The sequence below is a fragment of the Notechis scutatus genome, chromosome Z (assembly GCF_049901735.1).
Source record: "Notechis scutatus isolate UNSWTSFEM ecotype Mainland chromosome Z, rNotScu1.2, whole genome shotgun sequence".
In the NCBI taxonomy this organism is placed as follows: Eukaryota; Metazoa; Chordata; class Lepidosauria; order Squamata; family Elapidae; genus Notechis; species Notechis scutatus.
The window spans coordinates 55,510,481-55,534,567 of record NC_142025.1 but is presented as its reverse complement, the minus strand read 5'-3'; the positions used below and the strand labels follow the sequence as shown (position 1 = coordinate 55,534,567).

General features: G+C 39.4%; 1 protein-coding gene across 1 annotated transcript in view; it reads left to right on the top strand.

Annotated features, from left to right (window-relative positions):
* Positions 1-19,453, top strand: part of MRPL3 (mitochondrial ribosomal protein L3) — a 67,921-nt gene extending 48,468 nt beyond the window's left edge. Inside the window, exons 7-10 of the mRNA XM_087946576.1 lie at positions 4,180-4,288; positions 5,297-5,374; positions 7,377-7,454; positions 19,154-19,453. Coding sequence (XP_087802702.1) covers positions 4,180-4,288; positions 5,297-5,374; positions 7,377-7,454; positions 19,154-19,306 — 418 coding nt within the window. The 3' untranslated portion in view covers positions 19,307-19,453. The remainder of the gene's footprint in view (positions 1-4,179; positions 4,289-5,296; positions 5,375-7,376; positions 7,455-19,153) is intronic.
* The last annotated feature ends 4,634 nt before the right edge of the window (positions 19,454-24,087 follow it).

Genomic DNA, 24,087 nt, shown 5'->3' with positions numbered 1-24,087 from the left:
CCTATGGGATACAGCCAAAACATATATCAGGGGATTAGCTATAACTTACATAATGAGAAAATTTAGAAAGAAAACAACATCAAAAAACATCAGAAGAACACAAAAAACTCAAATTAGAATTACAAAAAGAGCGCAAAAGGGACATTTAAAAAATCAAATGGAAATAAGGCCACACTTGGAATACTGCATTCAGTTTTGGTTGCCACAATGTAAAAAAGATGTTGAGATTCTAGAAAGAGTGCAGAGAAGAGCAACAAAGATGATTAGAGGACTGGAGGCTAAAATATATGAAGAACAGTCGTAGGAACTGGGTATGTCTAGTCTAATGAAAAGAAGGACTAGGGGAGACATGATAGCAGTGTCCCAATATCTCAGAGGCTGCCACAAAGAAGAGGGAGTCAATCTATTCTCCAAAGCACCTGAGGGCAGGACAAGAAGCAATGGATGGAAACTAATCAGGGAGAGAAGCAACTTAGGACTAAGGAGAAATTTCCTAACAGTTAGAACAATTAATCAGTGGAACAACTTATCTCCAAAAGTTGTGAATGCTCCAACACTGGAAATTTTTAAAAAGACGTTGGATAACCATTTGTCTGAAGTGGGGTAGGGTTTCCTTCCTAGGCAGGGGGTTGGACTAGAATAGTGTTCGCCAACCAGTGGGCTGGGAACCACTGGTGGTCCGTGAGAAAATTTGGTGGTCTGCAGAGAAATATCCCCTCCAAAGCATCCCCCAAGCAGTTAATCCAGGCTGCACGGGAACGCAAGGCTGCACCACCTACATAGCCCACCCACCCGTTGGCCCCCACCCTTCGGTTGAGCACAAACCTTCAAAGCACTGAAGTATGAGTGGCATGGAAAACTGCTGATGCCACACAAATGCAAGTAGCGTGGTGCTCCCACACCTTCCAGCCATCTCCATCACCACTTCAGCCCTCCTGTGCCTCCGCCCCACTCTTGCCGCAACAGCACCATTACCTCATCCTGGCCAGCCAGGCCTGCACTGCTTTTTGCATGTTGTACCACCTGCAAATTTGCACTGCCACCCCCTATGGTGGAGATTTCCAATCCCACTACTGGCTGGTCCCATATTCCAGAGCTGCAGTAATCACAAGACTGGCCCTTTGGTCAACTCGGAGCAGCTCCTCCAGTCCATGGCAGGCCAGTGTACCCGGGTGGAAGAGCAGCTGCTCCGGCATGACCAAAGGGCCGGTCCTGTGACTACTGCAGCTCTGGAATATGGGACCAACTTTCCCACCAACGTCAGCAAGCCACCATCAGTCAAAATTCATATTAGTTGTCCGCGGTGGTGGTCCCTGAGGTCCAAAAGGTTGGTGACCCCTGGAATAGAAGACCTCCAAGGCCCCTTCACACTCTGTTATTCTATTCTATTCTAATAATATAACATAAATTGAATTAAATGGAAAAGGGCACGGCAAATCATAAGAGAAAAACAAAAACAAAACAAAAGAGAATAAATTGATAAGCAAGATGAGAAGGGGGAATTTTACAGTAATAAAACAAGACTAAAAAGAATAATTCAGTAGTTCTATGGGAAACTATACAATCAAGAAAAAATTTCGGAGGAAAAGATAAAGCAATACTTAGAAAAAGATAAACTACCAAAAATGTCTGAAAATGTGAAAGCAATGCTAAATGAAAGAATAAACGATGATAGAATTAACAGAGGCAATAAAAAGATAAAAGAATAGCAAAACACCAGGACCAGGTGGGTTATCTGCAGAAGTTTATAAACACTTACAGGATACACTAAGCTTGCCAATGATAGATGTTTATAATGAAGAACTATTAGAAGCTGAGATCAAATTCGTGGATAGAAGCAAATATAACATTAATCCAGAAAAAAGACTTAACACAGCTAAAGAACTACAGGCCTATATCACTATTAAATGCAGTCTATAAAATATTTGCATCAATAATAGCAGAAAGATTAAAAATATTTTTGAATGAATTTATCCATCAAAAAGAGAAAAATACAAACGTACAAGCATTTGCAGATGATCTGGTATTCTAGAAGAACCATTGGAAACTGGCCCCAAGCTGATGGGAAAAATAGAGGAATATGGAGAAGTTGCAGGATTGAGAATAAACAAAGAAAAAATCCAAAATATTAGCTAAAAGCCTCACAGATAAGTAGAAAAATGACTTGACAAAGAAGATAGACCTTCAGGTAGTTAAAAAAGTAACCTGGGAATTTACTTAAGAGCTAGATGTACTCCAATCAAATAAGATAACTATATACAGGTAATACAACAAATTAAATTGGACTTGGAGAACTGGAAAAACTTTGTAGCTGTCAATAGTAGGAAAAATAGCAACTATAAAAATGAATATCCTACTGAAGCTACTCTTTTTGTTCCAAGCGATTCCTATAAAACTAGAGAAAAAAATACTTTGACGAACTAAATACAATAATTTTGAAATATGTTTGGCAAGGAAAAAGAGCAAGAATAAGACTGAAAATGCTGCAAGAATCTAAGGAGCTTTGGGTTGCCAGACTGGGAGTTTTATTACCAGGTTTCTGCATTAACTTGGGTGAAAGTGTAGCTAAATTTCAGAAATAAAAGACTGCTATTGCTAAAAGGACATGATCTTCAATTGGGATGACATGCCTTTTTGTGGTACGAAAAGAATAATATACATATTTTCAAAGACATTATGTAAGGAATGCTCTATTCTTAGTATGGAAAAAAAATTAAAGTAAAAAATTATATGAAAATACCAGTCTGGCTGTCCACAATGGTAGCACTGATACATCCAAATGTTATAAACTTGGGGAAAAATTATAACATAAAGATATTTTGAATGATAAAGGGGAACTTAAAACTAAACAGGAATTACAAAACCAAGGGGTGGACTTAGTATGGTAGCCACATTGGCAAATACAATCAAAATATGAGAAAGACACAAAGACATATGGTTTTTATAAAGAGCCAACAACACTTGATTGGATACTACTAGCAACGGATGAAAAATAAATAAAGAAAATATATAGCTTTAAAATGGAAGATGAACAAGTGAAAGAAACAATTATAGCATGAATTAGATAGAATTAGATAAATGGCAAAAACTTTGAGATAGAAATTATAAATTGACAATGGCAACTATCTACAAGGAAAACCTGTATAAAATGTTTTATAAGTGGCATTTGCCACCAGCAAGGCTAGCAAAACCAAAACATGTCCACCAAATGTTGGAAATGCAATCAGAAATGCCCAGTGGCTTGTACTACCATATGTGATGGACATGCCCAAAGGCAAAAAAATTTTGGACGAAAATACATAGATGGTTAGAGAAAATGATAAAGTGACACATAGATTTAAAGCTAGAAATATTTTTGTTAGATATATTACCAGAAAAATATGACAAAGGGAACATATATTTAATACTATATGTTTTGACAGCAATGAGAATTATATTTGCACAACAATGAAAAAATGAGGAAACTCCTGTAGATGAAAATATAATTTTTAAAAAATATTAGTTTGTGCAGAAATGGATAGGTTAACATCAAAGATAAAGGATAAAGTAGATACAGAATATTTCTCAACATGGGATTTTTTTTTTTACCAGTGGTTAGATAATAGAGGTAGAAATTAGAAGTTGGAAGAATATCACTATGTACAAGTAAATATTATTATTATGTATAATAATATTTATAATATTAATATAATATAAATAATTTAAAATTAATATACTACAATATGTATAATAATATTATAGTATAATACTATTATTATGTATAAGCAAATTGACCCAGACAATACACTATTCACTAAGCACTTATATATGTTAAAGAAAAATATATAAATAAAATTTTAAAAAATTGAAAACTAAAACATATAATTCCCAATAATGAATAGTGACAAGTACTGTAGTATACAAACCTCTATGTATGTCTAATAAAAAAACATAATTGGCAACAAATTACTTGCCTTGTTTTGTTGAAGAAAGACAACTAAAATCTGCTTTTAATTTACAGTGAACATTACAAATAAAAAGAACGTTTTATTTTTAAATAGCCATATACAGGTTTCACAGCATAAAACGCTTATGCTGAATATGCAACTTATATAATAATTCTACTAAAAAACATAATTCTGCTATCAAATTGGTTTATGACTATTTAAAAATAATTTAATTTGGCTTGCTTGCTTTCAGAATTGGCAAAGGTTTCCAAGGTGTCATGAAAAGATGGGGATTTTCTGGCCAGCCTGCTTCCCATGGCCAAACTAAAACACACAGACGACCTGGATCAATTTCTAGTTCTGCAAGTATTCTTATTATCTATATTATTTTGATCAGTTCAAAAAAGATACAAATTGAAGGTAGATACTGAATTGAGACATCTTGGTAATATCAAAATCTTCATAAGCTTGCCCCCTTACAAGTTGATAGTGATACAGATTTTGAGTAAATTTAATAAAATTTCTTGGAAATTGTATTAGCTGCCGTGGGGAACCTCTCTATGTGCCTAATTATCTGTGAGTATAGTTAGTCCTTGACTTAATGAGCACAATGGAGCCCCAAATTTTGTTAATAAATTACTGTGGTCATTAAACAAAGGGCCTTGTAACTACCTTGCTCAACAACTACAATCCAAGCTCTCCATTGTTTGACATCACCCACTGATAGGCAGAAATCTGCTGTGGGTTGGGGAGGCATCAGCTAGCTAGACCCACCAGCTCACAAACCCTCTCCGCAACATATCAGATCCATTTACTTTTCCAGCAACTCAGTGATTTCTCCCCCAGAATCCAACTCTTTTGCTAGCATCCTTCTAGGAGAAAATGATAGGAAAGCCAGCATTCTGAAAAGCTCTGCACTAGCTTCACTAGTGGTTTCTCCAGATATGAGGTCTGTTCCTCAAGCGCATGGGAGGATTTCCTCTCCCTGCAGAAAGGGGAAGGGAAATCCCTTGGTACGCAATGGAACAGATTTCAATCCTTCTCTCTTCTGTTTGCAATCTTCACTGCCAATTTCCCCAGAAACCAATAAAGAATATTGCAAATAGCAATCATATGATCACAAGTCACTTGGCAATCAGTCATAAATGAAAACAGGTTGCTTAAGCTCTCTGGGTCATAACTATTGATTTTGGAAGCTGTGATTAATTTGAACGGTTGTGAGGCGAAGGCTTATAAGTCAAGGGTTACCTATATTAACAGGGAAGAATGCAATCATACTAGTAATTTAATGGGCTCCATTCTTCCATGGTATTCCTACGCCAGATAATAAAACCATATTTTAACTAACTTCACTTTGATTTTTGAGACAGGGTGTTGCAAAGGTCTTCAAGGGAAAGAAAATGCCAGGACAATTAGGAAACTTCTATCGGACAGCTAAGGGTCTAAAGGTAAGGCTACTGAAAAATATTCATCTGATTTGATAAATTCTTAGTGCATAAGGATTTCTGTGTAATAGTAAAGTTTGCATATTCCTCTCAAGAAATTCAAAACAATAGAAGAGGCCACTGTCATTTCCACCTGACTTGAAAAATAAAGTCTTGGCTTCTCGTACGATGAAAACATTACATTACTTCAATGTTATAGAAGGACCTTCTTAGTCTTTTTGCCAATGTGGCTGTTAATGGAGCCCAGAAATAAAAACATAGTTTTTTACATGGCCATCTTGTCCAAGATGTTAATGCTATTAAAGATTATCCACCACTGGACTGTTGAACAAATTGAATGGTATATAGCTGTATGCATAAATTCAATAATCCCTGATCATATTTCTAAGTGACCAGAAGCTGACACAAGCTTTACATGGCACAAAGTTAATCATGAAATCAATAAATCAATAAATAAATCAATAAATCTTAGTTGCTGAAGAATGCATAGAGAAGCTGTTATTTAGTGTTGCAAAGTAATTATTAGAATTTTGTATTGGTCAAATGTGATTAGACACACAAGAAATTTGTCTCCAGTGCATAAGCTCTCAGCAGTAGAGATAGATTATTATCAAAATCATTGTGAAAATACATTCATCATAAAACATTAGATACAACAGTTAGAGGATAGTCAATAAGCAATCAACATAAATCATACTAGGATACTAAGTAAATAATAGAAATCCGTGATGGCGAACCTATGGCACGCATGCCAGAGGTGACATGCAGAACCCTCTTTGGGGCACATGAGCTGTCGCCCCAGCTCAGGTCTCCTGCACATGCGCGCAAGCCTCCCACCAGCCAGCTGGTCTTTGGGTCCCTGCCGTGCATGTGGGGGGTGGGTGCATGCACAGGAGTGGGGTGTATGTGGGGGCATATGCATGCATACGGGGACGACACGTGCATTGCATTTTGGGATGTGTGCACGCGCTTTGAGTACTTGATGTCAAAAAGGTTAGCCATCACTGATATAAATCATAAGATACAAGCAAGAAAGTTATAGTCATAGGAAGATAAGGAGATACATAATAGGGAAGATAAGAATAATGATGTTAAGAGTTTGCAGCAGAAATTCAAGTCCAGAAAACACACAGATGACTGATTCAGCAGGATCATTAACTTCTTTATAACACATTAACATATTGAAGTAAAGTTTACAATACCATTAGTAGATTCTTTCAATGTAACATAAGCAAACACACAGGCAGCAGCAGCTCAGAGCAGATATCAGTTTCAGCAAGCAAGCTAGTTTTTTGTTTCACTTTAGAGCTGAGCACAAAACAGAGATAAACCACGCCCAGATTCTCTCTTTAAGTTTCAGTCCCCAATTTATCTCTCATTGGCTGACCCTATTACTAAGCTCTATTCCAGTTCATGAATATACTCTGACAAATACTGCCTTTCTAGACAACTTGACAGTGTTGTGGGAATTAGTTGTTTAGCAGAGTGATGGCATTCGGGGGGAAAATGTCCTTGTGTCTAGTTGTTCTGATGTGCAGTGCCCTATAGCATTGTTTTGAGGGTAGAAGTTGAAACAATTTATGTCCGGGATGTGAGGGGTCTGTAGATATTTTCACAGCCCTCTTTCTGGCTTGTGCAGTGTACAAGTCCTCAATGGATGGCAGATTGGTAGCAATTGTTTTTTCTGCAGTTCTAATTATCCATTGAAGTCCGTGTTCGTCTTGATTGGTTCCAGTGCCAAACCAACCAATAGAGGTGCAGATGACAGACTTATTTAAAGGGAATACAAACTTTTCTCCCTGCCATATTTACACAGGGATTTAAAGCCATAAACAACAACTATATAACCATTTTTACTTTTATTGAAAGAGACTACATAGCTGTCTTTTTCTTAAGTTTCTGTTCTTCTTACTTCCTCATAAAGTATGTGTTTTTTTACTTTAAGTTTGTTATAAGTCAATAACAACAACGTGTTAATTCCTACTGGATAATTTTAATCTTACAGATATGGCAAGTCAATGTGAAGCACAATATTTTATATGTACACGGAAGCATTCCTGGTCATAGAAATTGCTTAGTAAAGGTAAGTTTGAAACTTGGACTTGAACAGTGAATGGCTTACAATAGGGGTTTGTTGTATGCATGCCAGGATGGGGTGGGCCAGGTCTGTGTGCATGTGCTCCCACTGCCTCCTGTGCGCACATGTGCCTGCCAGGATGGCATGAGCCAGGCCGAAGCAACACGTGCGCCTGCCGGGATGAGAAGGGATGGGCAGGACAGGCCGGCCTTTATGGTTTTCAGGATGGTCACAGCCTTTCAGGTGTGTGTGCATGGTGGGGAGGTGTCCAGCACCAGGGAATGCATAACTGGCCCTCAAAGAAGCAGACATGGCAGGCAGAGTGGGAGGAGGCACATGATATGAACCACTGGATGCACTGCTTCATCCCATGTGACTGGGATAGAGCAGATGGCTGCGCGGTGCATCCAGCAGGCCAGACAGTGTGCCTCTCCCCTGTGCTTCTTATCTTCGGCTTCTGCTGCCGCTGTGAGCGAAAACAAGATGAGGAGGATGTGGGGCGGCTGCTGCCTATTCCATCCCATCTCTTTTGGCTTGCGGTTGGAAAGCAGGTTGCCGCTAGTCATCTCCTTGTCCCCCTCGTGGGCCTTGCCCATTCCCAGCAGACAAAAGGCGGCCACCACAAGCAGGGAAAGCTCAATCCCCATCGGCGCTATGGCCACCCAAGCCCAACCAGGATCGTGTGCCCCCCCCCCCAATCTCTGCTGGGCCTGGGCAGCCAGGGCTCCAATAGGGATCTGGCTTTCCCCACTCACAGTGGCCATTTTTGACTTACAAAATATTAAATTTTCTTATCATGTTATATAAGATCCTCTGTCACACAGACCTCTGCTTGTTTTCTACTGTTTTATTAGAAAAAGCTGAAATATTACTACTATTACCAGTCAAGTAAAAACTTTGAAGAGACCTTTGTTTGTTCCATCTGTTATAATTATATGCACATACAGAAACCATTATTAACATATCTACTTAAAAGCTACAGGGCCTGAATTAACATATAAAACACACTTTTCAGTGTATGTGAGTCATATTAATGAGGTATCACTTCTCTTTTAATAATTTAAAAGTCTTGCATTCTAACTCTTCTTTAGAGAACAATGTCAAAGTTCTTTGTTTGCATACAATATACAAGCTACCACTGAAGCTCTGAGTTTTTGTTAGCTAGCTGACAGGGAAACCAAAGGTGAAAGAAACAATAGCATCTAGCATTGTTTCTTGTACTGCCCTCTGGTGCTTTGGAGAATAATTTGACCCCACTTCTTTGTGGCAGCCTCTCAAACATTGGAATACTGCTATCATGTCACCGCTAGTTCTTCTTTTGTCTAGACCAGTGGTTGCCAATCGGTGGGCTGCGGCCCACTGGTGGTCCGTGAGAAAATGTTGGTAGTCCACAGAGAAATGTCACCCCAGCACCCTCCCAAAGCAATTGATCCAGGCCACGTGGGAACACAAGGCTGCGCCACCCACATGGCCCACCCATCCACTGGCCCCCACCCTTTGGCCGAGTGCAAACCTGCAAAAAGCAGCACAGCCCTCACTGGCCAGGACAAGGTAATGGTGCTGTTGCAGCAAGAGGGGGCTGGCGGCACAAGTGGGCTGAAGCGGTGATGGAGATGGCCGGAAGGTGCAGGAGCTCCGCGCTACTTGCATTTGCGCGGCACTCCTGCAGCTTCCAGCTTGCCTCTCCTGGCCTAGGCTCTTTCTCTCTGCCCTGGGCTGTAGGGACAGCCTGGGTCAGGAAAATTACTGGGTGGTGGTGGTGGGAGGGGGTGGAGTGGGCGTCGGTGTCAGTTTTCTCGTCTCTCTCAGTGCTCTGTTCTGCCCCCCGCCCCACAGCCCCAGCCATCACTACCCAGGAAGGCATAGGAAAAGTGAGCAGAAACATAGCTCAGCGCTGGAGCGAAAGAGGTGAGATTGAGGAAGGCGCAAGAGAAGACGCAAGCTGCCACCTTTGCAAAGCGCCACTTTCTGTTGCCTGTGCCTTCCCCAATCTCCGCTCTTTCACCCCAGCGAGAGCTATGTTTCTGCTTACTTTCTTTTCCTGTGCCTTCCCCAGGCAGCGATGGCTGGATTTATGGGGGAGGCAGCAGAAACATCAGGGCTGTTCTCCCCCCTCAGCAAGCCAGGCCTGGAGGAATGCGAAGAATTGCGGATGAGGGCCGGAGAAATGCGTGTTGGAAATGCCAACACACATTTTCAGCAACGTTCTCCTCTGTCCCAAAATAGGATTGAGTGGGGAAAAGGGAGCAGGAGGGAGGGTAGGAGGGAAGGAGAAGCTTGGTTGGCTTTCCTTTGGCATGGGGCGGTGGGGAGACCAAATGCCCAGACTAAAAGAGTGCCAAGGAAAACAGGCTCCTAATAACCAGCCTGTTTGTGCAGGTGAGAACTCGACTTTTCTGGGCTTGACACCCCCCCCCCTTTCAGCCTCCACACAGGGAGGGACCCTTCTCTGCTTGGAAGCGTCAGGAGAAACCTGGAGCTTAGCCTCAGGGCTAAGTAGAGTGGAGGCTGAAGGGGGGGTGTTGCCTGGTTATTAGGAGCCCGTTTTCCTTGGGGCTTCCAGCCCAGCCCTCCTTCCTTCCCCCAACTCCAGGCAGCTGCACCTGGCAAAGTAGGGAGAGGTTTCTCCCCCTACTTGGGGGAGATATGAAATGACAGGAGACCAGATGGGGGGGCTCTGCTTCAGTTTGAGGGGGAGCCATTTCCTCCCCGTCCAGATCTTCCCCACTCCAGGCACCATGTGGCTTCTTTTGAATCCCAGCAGTGTTAAAGCTGCCCTACATAAGAGGTACAACAGACAAAATCAGTAAGATACTACACAGGCATCACATCAAGATTGCCTTCAAAACAGACAGAAAAATAGCAGCCATCCTAAGAAACCCCAAAGATAAAATTGACCTGGAAAACCAAGGCATATATGAAGTCCCCTGCACATCATGTCCTGCCACATACATCGGACAGACCAATAGAAGAATAAGTACCCACCTTAATTAACACAAAAATGCAGTAAAAAAGCTGGAACACACTTCTTCACTAGTCCAACACATGAAAGCCACAGGTCATAGCATCGACTTCCATGGCACCAAAACCCTAGCCACTATAGAAAACCCCAGCTACAGAATTATCAGAGAAGCCATAGAGATTGAAAAATGACCTGAAAGCATGAATAGAAGAGATGACTCCACTAGACTGTCAATTATCTGGAAGCCTGCACTCACAAACAAAAAACTCTCCACACCACAAACCAAACAGACCCCCCCGATACACCCCAACCAGGCACCCCAAACACACCCCAACCAGGCACCCAGATGAAACCTAGCTTCCTAATAAATGATAGCCGTCCGTTTACTTGGAGCCAAGCCGCACTAAAAGCCAATACAGGAACACAATGTTGCCAGCCAATCAAGACAAAAAAAGCCACAAAACAGACAGAAGATATTAGAAACACCAATCAAGCAGAACACAGCAAACTCCAAGACCAATAAACACAGACCAAGACTCCCAACCAATCAGGATGAAGAAAAAACCATTCTAACAAAGCATGGGGCTAGCACTAAATTTAAAACAGAAATGGCAGCGAAAGCCTGACACACAGACGAACACAATACAGAAGCCTGATGTTGGCAGATAACATTCTGCTGAAACTTCGCTACAACTTTAAAAGCGCAACTATAATGACATGGGAAAATACCGGAACAAAGCTGAATACCATATGTATGTATGTATATGTATATGTATATATGTATATTATTTTTTTAATATTAAATTTATATTTAATATAAAAAAATAAAAAATTTATATTAAATATATTATCTTTTTTTAAAATTCGTATTAGTGGTCCTCGGAGTTTAAAAGTATGAGTTTGGTGGTCCCTGAGATCCAAAAGATTGACGACCCCTGGTCTACACTAGCTAAACTCAAATCCTGCTGTCCTTCTTCATGGTTTAGTCTCCAGACCTTTGATCGTCTTAGTTGCTCTTCTCTGAACCTTTTTCAAAGTCTAAACATCATTTTTGTAGTGTGGTGACCACAATAGGTTGCAGTATTCCAGGTGTGGTCTGACTAAGATTTTACAAATTGGTACTAATACTTCACGTGATTTTGATTCTGTGTTTATAGAACCCAGGATTTTATTAGCTTTTTAGCTGCTGTCACATACTGCTGGCTCATATTCAAGTGATCATCTGTTAAGACTCCAAGGTCCCTTTCATAGTTACTATTTTTGAGCCAGGTCTTGCCTACTCTGTATTTATATTTTTGGTTTTTCCTGACTAAATGTAAAACCTTGCTTTTTTCCTCATTAAAATTCATTTTGTTGGATAGGGTCCATTGTTCAAGTCTGTTAAGAATTTTTTGGATCCTGAGCTTGTTCTCTGGGGTGTTGGTTATTCCTGCGAGCTTAGTGTTATCTGCAAATTTGATGAGTTACCCTTCTATTCCCTCATCTAAGTCATTTCTGAAGATATTAAAGAGTACTGGGCCTAAGACGGAACCTTGTAATACCCCACTGCTTCCTTCCATGTAAATATTAAGAACTTCTTGTTGAGTATGGTTGATCAGCCAGCTACGGATCCATCATTATCTCAGATGTTGTGGTGATCTTGTCTATTTCACATTTTTCTACCTTAACCAAGAAGTAGGTTGTGGTCTACTTTGTCAAATGCCTTGCTGAAATCTAAATATACTATGTCCACAGCATTTCGCTAGTCTACTAATTGAATCACTTTATCAAACAAAGAAATAAGATTAGTTTGGCATGATCTGTTTTTAACAAACCCATGCTGGCTATTAGTTATAATTTTATTTGTTTCTAGATGTTTGCAGATCTGTTTTTTTAATATCTTTTCCAGGATCTTCCCAGTTATTGATATTAGGCTGATTGATCTGTAATTTCCTGGGTGTCTTTCCCCCACCACCACCCAAAAAAATGGGAATCTCATCAGCCCTTTTCCAATCCTCAGGTACTTCCCTGGTGCTCCAGGGATTTTTGAAACAGGTTCTGAGATAACATCTGCCACCTCCTTCAGAACTCTGGAATGTAATCTGTCAAGTTCCAGTGATTTATATTTGTCAAGGTCAGATTGGTGTTCCCTTACCATTTTCTTGCTTAATTTTTATTTCTAGTCTGTCTTTTACAGTAGGTTTTTTTTGGGGGGCAGGTTGGGTTATAGTTTCTTTTTGTGTGAAAACTGATGCAACGAATGAGTTATACAGCTCTACTTTCTCCCTACTGCCTGTTATTTCCTTGCCATATTCTCTTTTTAGTGGACCAACTGTTTCCTTGACACTTTTGTTATTTATATGTTGAAAGAAATTGTTTTGGTATCTTTGACTTTTGTTGTAAGTCTTTGTTCATTCTGAGCCTTTGTTTTCTGACCATCTTTGCAAGTTATACATGACCTATGTCTGGGATTATTTATTTAATGGATTTCTAGGGCCCAATTCAAACAATCTATTGTATGTAATATTAACAAAAACAAGCAGAAAATATCCATTCTACATTTAAAAGAAACCAACCTAGTACTTTTCATTTGGTGACTACTTAAATTATCAACCATTTGCAAATACAGTGGTATTAAAAATGTATTTTCTGACCTATGAACCCATTTATGATCATGAGAGATTTGCCATAAAAAAACAGACTTGACAACCAAGAAACCATAAAAAGCTATTTTTATTCAAGATATTTGCAAATAGGACCCCCCTCTCTCAAATGAGTACCTGGGTACTTTTCCATCCCTAAACTCCTCCCAAACTCCTCCCAAACAGTCATCTCTGGAAACTACCTTGTTCCTATCACCATATTTCCTGTTATGTTCATCTAACACAGTAAGTCATTAACAAGCTTCCATTAATGTTATTTTCACTTTTGAAAATAACAAGTTACAAAACATGATATGCTGGTTACAAAATATGATATACTCTTATATAAGCATCCAGAAATCATTCTAGAAGGTAACATCTCGAACAAAAATGGAGTCCCTTCCATTCTATATTTTCTCAGGTGTAATTTGCAATACATATGTTATTTCCACATATAACAGATCCAATTTTATGTGCCTGACAACATTGCATGCTGTATTGAAAATAATACTGTTATAGCTCTTGAGAGAACTTTTGTCTGAATGTGTAATGGAATGTGAGAATAAACTTGGAAGATAGAGGGGAGAGATTCTGTCTAGGGAATGAGAAATGGGTGCAGAAAAAAACTTAGAAAGGATCCACTCTAATTCATCAGATCAGGGGTCGCCAACGTTTTGGACCTCAGGGACCACTAAACTCATAATTTTAAATCCGCGGACCACTAATATGAATTTTGACTGACAGTGCCCTTGCTGATGTTGGTGGGAAAGTCAGTCCCATATTCCAGAGCTGCAGTAGGATGACTAAAGGGCTGGCCCTTTAGTCATCCCAGAGCAACTGCTCTTCCACCCGGGTGCACTGGCCTGCCATGGGCTGGAGAAGCTGGTCCGGGATGACCAAAGGGTCAGTCTTGTGACTTCTGCAGCTCTGGAATATGGGGCCAGGCCGTGGTGGGGTTGGAAATCTTTGTGGCAGGGGGTGGCACATGTAATGTGCAAATTTGTGGGTGGTACAACATGCAAAAATCAGTGCAGCCCTGGCTGGCCAGGATGAGGTAATGGTGCTATTGCGGCAAGACGGGGGGTGGGGCAGAGGCATGGGTGGGCTCAACTGGCAATGGAGATGGCTGGAAGGTGTGGGAGCGCCACACTATTTGCATTTGTGCGGCATCAGCAGTCTGCCTTCGCTCAAGAAGCCCGGCCAAAGTTTCCTGCGCCACTTGCACTTCAGTGCTTTGAAGGTTTGTGCTCAGCTGAAGGGTGGAGGCCAGCAGGTTGGTGGGCCATGTGGGCGGCGCAGCCTTGTGTTCCTATGTAGCCTGGATTAACTGCTTTGGGGGGTGCTTTAGAAGGGACATTTCTCTGCAGACCACCAAAATTTTCTCACGGACCACCAGTGCTCTCCAGCCCACCAGTTGGTGACAACTGTATTAGATAGTAAAAAGAAACAGTAGGAGATCTGTACTTTCAGACTTGCATGATTCTATTAATGTAGCCTTACAATAAAGTAGGATGGTCTCATCTTGTCATGTTTCCCATGTGCTCCATTTGTGAGACTGACAAAAAAAGATGGCAATAGCTAATAATCTTCACAGCATTCCCACTCACCCTCATGTGTGTGGGTGTGTGTTATGTGTTCACTTATTTTCCATTTCACCTAACAACCTGAACATTTGAACAGAACTTGGTTGCTAAACAAGGAGTGAGTATATGATATTGTTCCTTTAATTTTTATAAAGCACAATAGTTTTCATAAGAGAAATTTCACAGATTTCCCCAAGAGCTTATTTAGACTCTAATGTTATCAAAATTCCTTGATCTTCATATACTTTCTAACAGAGCTGGCAAGATTTATCACTTCTCTAGTTCCTGGGAGGAAGATGATGTTTTTGCTTTTTTCTCTTGTCCTAATTGGTGCCATATTGTCTCCTGCTCCTTAAAACAATTTCTTTCAGCTGTGCATAACATGCAAAACATATATGTAAAGGAAAATCACTTTGGAATGTTTCTATAATCCCTACATCTACAATTTCCATATAAGTAAAATTCAGTGTCCATTATTTTCCCAGTGGTATGACCTTGTGGAAAGTAACATCATTACCTTGTCCACTATGGAATTCTTTGTAGAATTCTTTATTGGCCAAGTGTGATTGGACACACAAGGAATTTGTCTTTGGTGCATATGCTCTCAGTGTACATAAAGGGAAAAAATGCATTCATCAAGAATCATGATACAACACTTAGAGATAGTTATAAGTTATTAATAAGCAATCAGATCATGTTAGGAAACAAATAAAACAATACAAATTGTAAAGATATAAGCAACAAGGTTATAGACATAAGTGAGAAGAGATAGGTATTAGGAAGTGTTATTATAATCTAGTAGTAGAGGAATAATAGTAATACAGTCTTAGTAAATAAGTTGACAGTGTTGTGGGAAATAGTTGTTTAGCAGAGTGGCAGATGGCATTCGGGGGAAAACTGTCCATGTGTCTAGTTGTTCTGATGTGCAGTGCCCTATAGCATTGTTTTGAGGGTAGAAGTTGAAATTGAAACAATTTATGTTTGGTTGCAGAGCCAAACCAGACTGTTATAGAGATGCAGATGACAGAGTCAATAATTCCTCTGTAGAATTGAATCAGCAGCTCTTTGGGCAGTTTGAGGTTTCTGAGTTGGCACAGAAAGAACATTCTTTGTTGTGCTTTTTTGATGACGTTTTTGATAATAGATGTCCATTTTAAGTCTTGAGATATGATAGAACCTAGAAACTTGAAGGTCTCTACTGTTGACTATCTAGTATTGTAAGAGGTGGTCGTATAGGAGGGTTTCTCCTAAAATCTACTACCATTTCTATGGTTTTAGTGTATTTAGTTTAAATATTTTATATTTAATATAAGTTCCATATCTTCTTATCTCAGGTGTGGCAAATAGGTATCCTAGGATGTAGCAGAAACTTTATGTGTTTGTTGTTTTTTCTTTTCCTCTCTCTTTTCCCTTCTACTCAAAGAAGCTACACAAAATAGAATGTAATCTGTTGGTGAGTTTCAGAAGTTATTTATCTCAACGGTATTCAGAGTATTATTGTCTGTCCCTTTTTGCTCTGTTCAACATATTTTGAAGTGTGTCAACTCCACAGAGATTTGGAAGAAGTGCTTTGAATCTTGCCTGAGCACAGCATTTCTCTCTTATTGATTAAAAGGTGTTTTTTTATTTCCATGGGAATTAAAAACAACAGCTCTTTAATGAAAGATTTAGAAAAACTGCATCCTTTACTAGGTTTGTGCTGAAGTATGAACAGCCCTAAAAAGTGTCATCAAACTTTCTGATGCTTTAAAAATGAGCAGATATTTAATATTTAATCCACATGCAAGATTACAGTCTTGATTAGCGAAATGTGCTATACTCAGTAATACTGTAAGTAGCTGACTAGTAGCATCTGTTGTCCCAGGAAGGTATTGACTGAAATTAAGATGTAGAGAAACCAGGAGAAGCTCTTGGATGAATTTTTTTAAAAAATGTAATTGTGATGCCACAGAGCAGAAAGTGTAACCCTCATTGTATAGTCATATGAAAAGAGACTCTATACCTGTAAAAATATAATTTGATTTTTTGGCTCAGAATGAGTGTAAATTCATCTACCCTGTTTCTCCAACAATATGGCCTCCCCCAATAGGAAGTCCCAGCATGTTTTATAGGCATGAAATGAAATTAAGCCCCTCCCCCCAAATTAAGGCCTATATTAAAACATGCGAAATGGGGGGGAATGGTGAGGGGGCGGCTTGCCGTTAGGAAGTACTTTTGTTGCACACCCAGATATGGTGCTGCCTGCGTTGACCCCGATACTAAGTGCCCCACCAACGCCGAGGTCAACATCCAAGCCATCGCCACCCACCCACCCAAAGATGCAAGGGGGGGAAAAAATTAAGTCACCCCCGAAAAGACAGCCTAGCCATTTTTTCGGGGCTCAAAAAAAAATAAGATCCGGCCTTATTATATGAGAAACACGGTATTATATCCTAATAGGCTGTCTAGTTAAGGTTTGTTCAACAAATATTTTTTAAAACACTTAATTGCACTTCATATGTAAACAAAGACCATGAAGCAATTATTTACTTCCAGTTCCAAATCACTCTTAGCTAATAACTCATTTTTATGCATGAGTTGCCAGTCTGGAGAAATGGTTAAATTGTTGTAAGCCAAGGGTAAGTCAGGTTCATGTTTCAATCTCAGCCATAGAAATTCTGACTTATTTTTATTCAGTCACTCTTCTTGATCCAACATACCTCCCAGGATGATAGTTGGGGGGGTGGGGATGGAGAAGGGAGTATTGTGTGTCCTGCATTGAGGCAGTACTGTATATAATCCTGAGCAACTAAACTAACAAATGAATTCAGTGACTTTGGATCCTAAACTAATATTTTAATAAAAGATTTTTTTTTGCTGGAGGCTTTATTATCAGCAGGTATAAAATGGTGTTCTGATGTAATCTTTAGTTGCTTGGCAACCATTAAGCCAATATGGATCTTGACAGAGACATGTTTAGAAGGCATTCTTTTTAGTAAGCTGAATATAGCTTAAATGAATGGCATAAGTTCTTTCTGAAAATTTAATTTTAAAAAAACCTTGAACATTACTATCTTTAAACATAGTTGCATGCTCACCATGCATTATATCAGTTTTTCTTTATAACAGAAAAACTATGCAAATAATTTTGTTTTCTATTTTTAATATAAATAAGCTGAAATTTATAATACATTAATCAGCTTCTTGGTCCATAATCTTTATAATAGTATAAATCTTACAATCTGTTTAAATAAATAGATGGTATATAAATGTATTAATGTATAAAATAAGCAGTTCAAGTCCTGTATTGTGAAGGCCGAGATGTAAACTTTGAATTAGCAAACTATAAAACTTTGAGTTTACTTTTTATGAAAATGATGTTAAATCATTGCTTATTAATGATAATGATATAATGATATCCTTGCTGTATTCCCATAGCTGAATTAAGAAGAATTAATAAAGCAAAAAAGAATAAAAGCAGTATTAAAAATGTTTCTTAATATAAAATAGAAATAAAAAAGAAATAAAAAATTTGAAAGGAAGAGGTGATAAAAAAAGAGGTGATAAAATGAAGAAAGGAGGAAAAAATCAAAACAAACCAAAAGTAGTAACTTTTGACTTTTTTCAATGTAGTAAGATACATAGTAAAGTTAGAATGCCAACTTTTTAGTTTTGGCAAATAATAACCACTAGCCATTTATTTAACTCAGTTGTCAAAAAACAAAGTTTCAGTGTTTTTAACGCAGAAAGTCCAGAAGTGGTTTTTAAATAACTGCAATATTATTTACATTCTTATTCCTAATTAATGCAATCAGTTTCACCACCTCCACCAATTCCATCATCTTTTCAATCCATTTCTCCATTCTGGGAGTTAACACTGCTCTCCATTTCTGGGTATATTCTTGCAGCTGTCATCATGTATAGCAGTAGAATTCCAGATCCCCCACACCCCAATTCTTTAATAATTCTAAAAAGTTCTAGTTTGCATTGTAAATTCAGTTTTAAATTTTTTTGAATTAACCATGATCTGTATCCAATATTTCTTTGCCTTATCACCAGGGGTGGGTTTCTACCGGTTTTGTCCACTTCTGTAGAACCGGTAGCTCTGAAGAGCAGCAGACATAGAACCAGTTCTACGTCTGCTGATGTTTTTGGCTACCTGCCCATCCGGGCTCTTACCTGACCTTTATTTCCTGATTTTTTCAAATTCAGCTGCCGTGTGAGGCACAGCTGCAGTTAAAAAAGCAGGAAAAAAGGGCTTTTTGAAAGGCTGCTTCTCTGCACGTACCATGCTGATGACAATTTACAGGTGTGCGCTGGCAGCGTGCAAGGAAGCACATTGTAAATCACTGAACCTCGTAAATGACTGAACTGGTAGTTAACCCTGTCGGATCCCACCCCTGCTTATCACATGTCCCCAACTTATGATAAATATTTGATTTTTAATTGTTGGTTTTGTTAGTAATTACAGGCTATTTTATTGGGAATGCTTTGAGGTGTGGAATTTGTGAGGAAATTTTCTATGCTTTCTTTTCAATTCCTCTGGTTCTTATATTCTAGGTCACTGACACAGTTTTGCCAGCTTACCAAGACAACCTTAAGAATCCTCCATTTCCAACATTTTTTGCTGATACTGAAGAGCTGCCTGATGAGCTGTATGATGAAGAGCTTTTTCAGTTCACTGAACCCTCCATTGCACTCTCTGAGTCCTGAAGAATTAATAGTTATTCTCCCTTCAGTCTTCAGAACTAAACATGAAGCCCTCACTGAAGGGCTTCCTTAAGATGGCATTTACATAATGCTGGATCTTTATTGATTTTCAGATCCACTACTAAATAAAAACAGTTATTTGAAACTGAAGAGAAGCATTCAGTAACATTTTAACAAATTAATATGATTCATATAATAAGTATGTATTTTATATTGTAATTTAGAAGTATCAGCTGGTTCGCACATATCACATTTTCTATAAAGCAAAGTCATATGTCACATATTTTCATGACACATATCCTCAAGTCCCTTTTGATTCAACAGACAACATCCAATAGCTGGCAAGAAACAGAACTGGCAGGCATCCACAATTGCCTAAAATATTATGAGATTGATATACAAAAGCAATAAGAGTCTGTGTCAATTAACTTAATAGGGCTTGCTTCTGATTGCTTGTGATTAATACATATTTTTTGTTACTGGCCAGATGCCCTTCCTGTGTGGAGATATATTCTCAGTGTGACCAGAGAAAGAAATATGAGCATTTACCTATGATTGAACTCACAGCCTCCTGATTGTGAGGCTAGAGCTCCACCTTTAGGCCACCGCACCACTCCCACACCTTGTCTTGAATGCTTATGAAAAATATCTGATCAGTCCATATGGAAAAAAAGATAAAGGTCATTATGACACTCCTTAATCAGTTCCACCATAGCTCTAGGATGCATCTGTGGCAGGCCTTTTTAAACTTTGAATCAGAAGGAAGTTGCTCTGGAAGACAAGGAGTAAAGGAAGATTTTTAAGAGTCTGCTTAAACCATGTTTTTTTGAGAAACCACCTGACCTTCCAAGCAATCCAAACCTACTATAAAAGGATCTTGTTGGAGCAGCTTCTTTTCCTTTGATTTATATCCATTATTTCTTTTCCTTTCTCACCCCGCCCTCCCCAAAATGAAGCTAGGTAATAACTTCCCAAGTTAAGGAAGATATTTTCTCAAAGACCAGTACCATTTGGTAGCAAGGAACATGGTGCTGGAGTTTTGTATTGCTTTTTTCAATGCAAGAAAAAAACTGTCTTCTCAATGATAAATTGCTTTTCCCACAATAGATCCACTAGCCAATAAGATTTAATCCAACAAGAATTTTAATTCAATAAAAACAACTCCCCTCAAAAGCAGACTGGCTGGAGGGGCACAAAGATGGAAACGTGCATGTGTGCATGAAGATCAGGTGACTGGCTGGTTTCTAATGCACATGCACATGCCGGACATCTGGTGTTCGCACACGCATGTGTGCTCCAGGAGCTGCTGGCTTCTTGCATGTGCACGTGTTTTGGCACTCGGTGCCTTTTCAGTGCATATGCGCTCCCGTTTCGACACTCAGTGCCCAAAAGGTTAATCATCACTGGTACAGGGGCTCCTGCTTGAGCAGGGTGTTGGATTAGAAGACCTCCCTTCCAGCTCTATTCTATGTAGGTATACAAAAAGTACCCACAAGAATGGAAGGTCCCTAACTTTAAAAATATATCTTAGTATGTGCACTAAGCACCCTCAAATAATGCTATTATTTTTGCAACTCTTAAAAAAAATCCTTGAATGCTGAAACAATCCTATTAATAAATATCCAAGTTGTCGGCTTTGATCTGGATAAATAGCATATCTCAAATGAATATCATGTCAGCAATGGTTATCAGTTCTTAAAATTTTAAATATGAGTTCTTAACTAATAAATTTACATGAAATGTTTTGTCTCATTAAAAATATTTGGTTATTTATAAGCCTAATGAGATTTTAACTGAAAATTAATTTCATTTTAAAACATATTAAAAGATAAATGAGATTTTGAAAATCTATATCAAATTTACTATAAGGGACATTTGTCCTTTTGATACTAGTGTTAATATACATGACATTTGGTACTTTATCCATGTCCCACCATCTACCAGTTATTTAATGTATGATTTTGTTGAATGCTAATATGCCGGTCGGTCGGTTGGTTGGTTGGTTGGCTGTGGGGAGTTGTTGCGTGTTTCCAGACAAGGCTTATATTGAAAAATCAATGGGTTCCGTGCAGAAATGATGTTGGGCGGGGGAGTTTTATAAAAGTGAAGATGGCTGTGTGGGCATGGCCAAGTGAATGCAACCATATTGGTGTGGCTGGCTACAGTGGGTGTCTAGGTGGGTGCAGTAAAAGTCACTGTGGACAAATGGACGTGGAGCCGCCACAGCACCCCACCAAAACAAAATTTACCCGGAGACATGCTGGGAAACAGGAAGCAGGTAAGTGGCAAAATTTGAAAGGGAAAGGGTGGGTCCTCCCCCACCCACTGTTTTTTTCTTGCCTCTTCTTGAGTGGTTTCTCTACTTTGGCAGGGGAGGGAGGGGCTGAGTAAATTCCCCCCACCCCTTTTGGTGAAACGGAGCATTTTACTTGCTGCTTCCTGAGAGGTTTATCTGTTGAGTTGGAGGGACTGTTTGATAACATCAAGCATGTGAGGATGATCAATGCTGGATGTAACTTCAATATTTCTTTAGAGTTATGTATCCTCGCAAAGCATGTCCATTTGCAGAAATCTCATTGAATCGAGGCGATTCATCATTCCCCATTTGTTCAAATCCACAGAAATGGGAAAGGGAAGGATGGATATTTTATATTTTCAGTAGTTCAACTTACTTCTTACCCCACCCCACCCCCAAAAAAAAAATATAATTTCATTTTGGTTACCAACATCCATCTCTTCTGATATTATTTTTGGAATATGAGGCAAACTAGTTTTACAGTTATATACCAGAAAGGCCCAACAGATACTCCATTTCCTTAGGATTGTGCGAAAGAATAAAGTGGAACAACGATTGATGACCTTTTACCGGTCCACAATAGAAAGCATCCTCTCATATTGCATTATGGTGTGGTATGCTGGCTTGACAGACGTGGATAGAAAGACATTACAGAGGGTGGTGAGCACAGCACAAAACATCATGGGCTGTTCCCTGATACCACTAGATGACATTGCTAGGGCTTGCTGCCTTAAAAGAGTGAGGAAAATTCTCAGGGATGACTCACATCCCAGTCAGCACTTCTTCACTCTCCTACAATTGGGTAGGAGATATAGAAATATAGCCAGCTGCACCAACAGGCTGAAGAACAGTTTCGACCCATGGGCTGTCAGACTTCTGAATGGAAAATAACTTCATGTCAACAGTATGATAGATTTGCGGGGCGGGCGCATTGTGCAACAAGATCACATAGTGTAGTAAGATTGGGACTGGGTTAGGGACTTCTGTCCTCACTGTGAGTTGTGTTGTGGGGGTGCACGAAGAGAGGCTCAGCCAATCTCATTGTACACGTATTCTGACAATAAAAGTAATAATAATCTGTCTCCTGCCACTTCCGGCTAGACTCCCTCGCCGACGGACCGAAATCCGTGATTGTCCGCAGTTTTGGTTCCCGCTCTCCCATTGGAGGGCCCCGATCTTGATTTGGGGCCAGAGCCACCCTGTAGAGGTGGTGAAGAAGGGAGACTGCCAGTTGGGTCAAAGGGAGCGCATCTCCCCTCCTTGGCTTGGCAGTACTCCCCTCCGAAGATGGCTGTAGCAGTGGCCAATATGACCACCCTGAAGAGGTGAGCTGACTGGGATAAGGTTGTGCAGGAGCGGAGAAGGGGACGGCGCAGAAACCAGGAGAATTGGGCGCAATTTCTAAATAAAAGGTACCCCAGAATCAAAAAAATTTAAGAGAGTTGATTGAAGTGAAGAAAGGAATTTTTGACAGCTTAAAGTGGCTTTGAATCTTGAAGAAGCCAAAAGGAGATCCTTGCTTATATATGATAAATATATGTCCCTGACACCAAAAAGACATAATTAAAGCCATACTTGAATGTGTCAAGTGGGGGGGCGGGGCAAGTAATTGATAATTATTGGAACTTTTGAACTTTAAAAGCCCGAAATAGAGAAAAAAGCAGGAGAAAAAGAATTGATTTTAGACATAACGGAGAGTGCCATCTAGTGGCCAAAGGAATTATTTGTTTCCATTTTTTCTTTTCTCTTTTTAAAAGCCTGGTTACTTCAAGGACTTACTTGATAACAAATTAACTGAAATTAGGATACAATAAAATAGAGACCCTGGAAAATGAAAGTGTAATATTGAACATTAAGACAAAGAAATTTGAAAGGTACTCCAGCACAGTGCCCCAAACACCACATCACAATCACACTACAGAGTAAATAATAATAATGATAATGATAATAATCCTAGTCTAAAACCTATCTATCTAATCTATTTTATATACATATTTATATACAAACATTTATATACACAAATCACAAATGCACTAAATCACAAATGCACTGTTTAATTCAAGACAATTACTGCCTTGGAAATGTACTGTTTAATTCAAGACAATTACTGCCTTGGAAAAGAAACTGTTTCTCAATCTATTAGTCATCATTTTAAGACCCCTGTAACATCTCCCTGATGGTTGAAAATATGAATGACCAGGATGAGAACGGTCTGTGGAGATTTTTAGTGCTCTAGAGAGGAGTCTGGTCTTCGCAATCTCTTCCAAAGAAGAAACAGAGGAACCAATGATTTTTGTGCTGTGTTTATAACTCTCTGGAGCATCTTCTTATCCACTGCAGAGCATCCAGCTTACCACACCATTACACAGTATGCCAAAATGCTCTCAATGGTAGAACGATAAAAAGTAACCAGCAACCTCTCACCCAAACCACTCTTTTTCAGCAACCTCAGTGCAGGCGCTGTTGGGCCTTCTTTGCAGTGGCCATA